Source organism: Mus caroli, chromosome 13 (assembly GCF_900094665.2).
Source record: "Mus caroli chromosome 13, CAROLI_EIJ_v1.1, whole genome shotgun sequence".
In the NCBI taxonomy this organism is placed as follows: domain Eukaryota; kingdom Metazoa; phylum Chordata; class Mammalia; order Rodentia; family Muridae; genus Mus; species Mus caroli.
This window is the reverse complement of record NC_034582.1, coordinates 57,645,259-57,650,148: the sequence shown is the minus strand read 5'-3', so window position 1 is coordinate 57,650,148 and position 4,890 is coordinate 57,645,259. Positions and strand designations below refer to the sequence as shown.

General features: G+C 39.3%; 2 protein-coding genes across 2 annotated transcripts in view; both read left to right on the top strand.

Moving 5' to 3' along the window:
- LOC110307688 (zinc finger protein 120-like) overlaps positions 1–2,998 on the top strand; it is a 514,417-nt gene extending 511,419 nt beyond the window's left edge. Inside the window, exon 5 of the mRNA XM_029468230.1 lies at positions 2,964–2,998. Within this exon, the coding sequence (XP_029324090.1) occupies positions 2,964–2,998 (35 nt within the window). The remainder of the gene's footprint in view (positions 1–2,963) is intronic.
- An 844-nt stretch (positions 2,999–3,842) lies between these two features.
- Positions 3,843–4,890, top strand: part of LOC115029069 (zinc finger protein 120-like) — a 49,274-nt gene continuing 48,226 nt past the window's right edge. The window contains exon 1 of the mRNA XM_029468229.1: positions 3,843–3,848. Within this exon, the coding sequence (XP_029324089.1) occupies positions 3,843–3,848 (6 nt within the window). The remainder of the gene's footprint in view (positions 3,849–4,890) is intronic.

Genomic DNA, 4,890 nt, shown 5'->3' with positions numbered 1-4,890 from the left:
TTTTTTTTGAGACAGGGTTTCTTTGTGTAGCCCTGGCTGTCCTGGAACTCACTTTGTAGACCAGGCTGTCCTCGAACTCAGAAATCTGCCTGTCTCTGCCTCCCCAGTGCTGGCATTAAAGGCGTGCACCACCACTGCCTGGCTAGTTATGGTTTTAAACATTCAGTGTACCTGTGGAGCTCAGAAAGATGATGGATGTTTAGCCAGATGATTACTCCTAGTGTATATGCATGTAAACATTCACCACTGTAAACTATTACAATTTATGATTGGATTTTTTGTGTGAACTTGTGATGAACTTTGTAATATGTGATCATGTATTCTGAATGATGTTGAAGAGCAGACGACAAAGACTAAGAATTGACTTCACTGACAACCTTTGAAGCTGGCATAATCACTACATAAGGGAAGATGAGAGAAAGGAGAGAGCTTTCCTGTGTGACAGTAGTCGGCATTGAGTGGTCAGGAATACTTTAGGATGATCAATAAACATTAAAACTGCCCAGTTTTGGGGGGTTCATAGACAAGGCAAGTCCACAATCTAAATATGGAACAAATGACTGTAGTTATTACCCTGGTTCAATCAATTCACATTAACTTTCAAACAAGTGTGACTGTGCCTAACAGGAATGTTATTTTTCCTATCTGAAAATACACAACCTGAGAGAAAAGAGGTGAGTAATACTTGCCCGGCCCTAGTGCACATGCTTAGACCTGGAGACTCTTGGACCATAATGCCTGTTTCAACTGTTTAAAATAATTTCTATGCTTATACTTAAACCATTTCAACCTTCTCCTTACTTCTTACTGTTGAGTCTCCAACCCTGGGACAAATGCTTAATATGCCTATTTAACAACCTAGCATCCCTTGTGTGTAGTACCCTTCTCCCAGGTGTACCTCCTCATGCAATAGGAACATGGGGTTACCTGCTCCTGTTCATCTATCATTTACCCTTCTGTACTCTTGGCATATTTCTGCCCTCTCCTCTCTCTCTTCCAATGGCTCAGGGACATGTCTACTCTGGCCTCAGATGTCCCTGCTTCTGGCTGTCCTCTCCTTTTTATCTATAATAAACTTTCTACTACTTTGTGCTTAGGAGATCGTGTCTTTCTTTCTATTGCTTTTTTGCTTCCATTCACCTCCCTTTACTCCTCCTTCCTTTCAAGTTTGTTGGATCTTTTTGCTTTAATTGTTGTGACTGAGTGAATTTAACTGAAGTTTAGGGACAGGACTTCCCAAGCATGTCTGCACTGGACATTCAGTGTGTAATGAAATGTGCACACAATGGACCTTGTTACCTGGAAGATGAACATGTGCTCTACAAAACTGGATGATTCTACAAAAATACAAATATTAGGGCTCTATCAGACCTTAAGGTGGAAAGATGGATCTGGGAAGGCCTATCCTGTCTGAGTTATTTGTCACTAATCCTCCAGTAGGGGAGCTTCTACAGTCCTGAGGCCTAGCTGGTTGGTCCAAGGTAATGAGGGACATGGGCAGGCCTAACAGTCATATGCACTAGTCGGAGATAACCTGCAGGTTCTTCCAGTATTCTCCTGAGACACAGGATTCTCCAAGGGAGACTATAGTCCTACCATGATGAGGGTGAAGACCACTGGCCCCAAACCAGGAAGAGCACATGGGTGGAGCTATCAGAGTCCAATTTTGTGTAACTAACATTGACTGTTAGCCACACTTTTGTGTTGGTACATGTGTTGATCTGGGCAGAGACGTTTGACATTCTTTCCTCCCTGAGAGTGGCTACCTGAGAGCCTCTCTTCTTGAGGAGGAAAGGCTCTGCAGTTGTGGCGTTCAAAGCTGTGGTGCTGGATAACATCACTATCCAGTGTGCACACACAGACTTTTGATGTGTATTTCAAACACATATAGGGAAACTTGAGGAGTGTTTTCTAGAAATTCTGAATGTTCTATTCCACAATCCAGTTTCATCTGATACATTTTATAAATTGTTTAAAAACTCCATTCTCACTAGAATGGATGTGCTGATCTTCCTTCATACTTACTTGATTAGAATCCTTTTAACTCTTTACTCCTACCAGTCCCACTGGCATGGTTCAGGCAAATTCAGTTCTGTGGTACAAAGGGAGTTTCTATGATGCAGAAGTGTTTGATGTATGCATGTATTGTGTGGTGGATAGGGCAGATTCTACACCTTGTGCCATAGGTCATGTCACAGAAAGCAGACATTAAATTATTCTTCAAATTTGTTTTGTGGCTGGGTATCAGAAAGGCTGGGTTTGACTGAAATCACAAGGGCCCAATCACTTGCATATTCAGACCTAGTTCTAGAGAATGGGGCCTCTCTGTCTGATGGAAAGATCAGAAGTAGGTACAGTAGTAGAAATAAACTACTTAGGGGTTACTTTAAGTTACTTTTCTTGGAGTTGTGAAGTCTATTTATTATATTTCTAAACAAATACAATCCTAGTTAACATTGTTGAAATTCTAATTTTTCCTGACTGATACTTGTCATGCTTTTGATAGACTTGAATATATTTGGGCCTTTCATTCTTGGCTTTTTCTCTGTACACAACAGGTGAGGACAAGGGCATTAGAAGATGCAGCAGTAGGGCTAAACCTCATTATTGTGTCTCAATTGCTGGAGATGGTCCCCATGTCTCTTACCTGGTCCCATAACTAACATCTAAATACTGAGCCTCAGGTTCTCAGGATTAATCTATTCAGCTCTTTATTTATTTAGGTGTTTGTAGTTGTCAATCTGTGAAACTCTTTTCCTTTATTAAATGGAAAGTACTCTGTGGGCTATGCAGGTCACTCAGGAAGAATTTTCCTTGGGATGACCTGGGTTCAGATATCAAGACCCATGTTAACTACCTGTTACTCAAGATCCAGAGGATCTGCCACCCTCTTCTCTGCAGTGTCGCTCACACACAGATCGAATACATTCTCTACACATAAAAACATACACATGAAAATACAGACAGACATGTTTTAAAAAATGCCTATATATTATAATGCAACTAAGGCAAAAAAGTTTATGTGTGTAATAGAAATAATAGTTTATTTTTTATAAATCTGTTATTTTGTATTTTTTTAACTTTTGATTTCATAAATGACTTATGTCTAATCATCAATCAATCATAGAAACAACATGGTTTCTAAGTCATCCTAATAGATACACTTTTTTCTTAATATAAAAAAAGATGTTTTTAGTAAACATCCCTATTTCTTCCTAGTTTGAACTATCAGAATGCTTCATCTCTGCAGCGTGTTGGAAGAGCATCCACTCCCACTCCATCTCACATTATTGTCAAAGGAGAGAATGAAATGAACAGGATGAGTGCTGGCCAATAATTGTGTAGTTTTTATTCTGATTATAATCTTGCAGTTCTTAGTTAAATGACCATGCTTGATTCACTGATCTGTTTTTGTGTTTGCTTTTTCCAGTGTTACCATCTATGGTGTATGATTCATTAATTATAATCTGATTATATTGTTGTTTCTTTAGGACATGATAATCCTTCACCTCTTTTGTCTTCTGATAATTTAGTATATTATAATTTCCTTGAGTTTTGTTGTTGTTGTTGTTGTTGTTGTTTGGGAACTTCTTGGAAAAACAGTTTTAACCTTCTCTTGTTGACCTGAAAGCGTTACCTTTCCCTGTGTCTTGGACAACCTGTGTTTTCCAGATCTTGCAGTCGTCAGTGTTTGAATTTTTACAATTTTGGTGACTGGTTTGGTTTGGGTTCTCACTACTTGCTTAGATAGTTATCTCTTTCTCTTCATTTGCTTAGGTTGTCAGTATTTCAGGGCCAGCAACCATCTGAGGGAGCATCCATTGAGGGCTTCCAATGTCAGAATGGCTGTTTGCTAAGTTTGTGAGATATCATGTTGAATAACACTTGAAGTGGGAAGGCTCTTCCTCTGAGTGGGGATGAATCCTTAAGAAAGTGGGCCTGGGCTGGATGAGAGAGCTCGGTGAGCATGAGACAGTGACCAAGCAAGAGAGCAGGCAAGAAACATTGTTTGCCCATGGTTTTTGCTTGTATTTTTGAACGTGTGTTTCTATCATAAGCTTAGCAAATAATGGAAATGTGGTCTGACAGAACCAGCCAAATAAGAGTGTTTGTTACTTGACACACTTTTGGTGTGAGGATTTACTCACAACAATTCTAAGAAGAAAGTTAGAACAAAAAAAAATGGTAAGAAAAAACTGATTTTGCAGCAGGACAGAACCTGGAAATATCATTTGCTGGTATGCTGAAAATATAGGATCTTTGAAATCTATATTCATCCTAATGAACTATTCTTGTAGAACCTGGAATGCTGGCCTGCTAAGAGTAATACATACAAAGAAAATCAATGTTATATGATTTCAGTGGGAAATAGACACCATGAAAAATTAAACTATAGGTCATTTATGTGATATTTTGGCCCAAAACCCTTCTCATTTTGCCCATGCTGTGGGATATTGAGTAGGGCAGAATTAAATAGTAAGGGGCTAATTTGTTAGATGGAAAAATAAATCTTTAGGACAGTTATTACTAGTGACTCATTCAGGACAACAGTGAAATAACTCAAAAGTGGGGGGAGGGGGGAGTTAAAGCGAATTTTGTTGGTTGTCTAGAAAAACAGCCCAGGTAGTTTCAGATGGCCCTGAACGAAGGTCCTTGCTATGAACTTGAAACTTAGAAGATATCATTGGAGTTATACTCTCCTGGTAACCCTGCAATCATAATGAGTGATCCTAGTCCTATTTAGGAATTCCATTCAAAATGTGCCGCCAAACTGATTTCCAGAGTGGTTGTACCAGCTTGCAATCCCACCAACAATGAAGGAGTGTTCCTCTTTCTCCACATCCTCGCCAGCATCTGCTGTCAACTGAATTTTTGATCTTAGCCATTCTG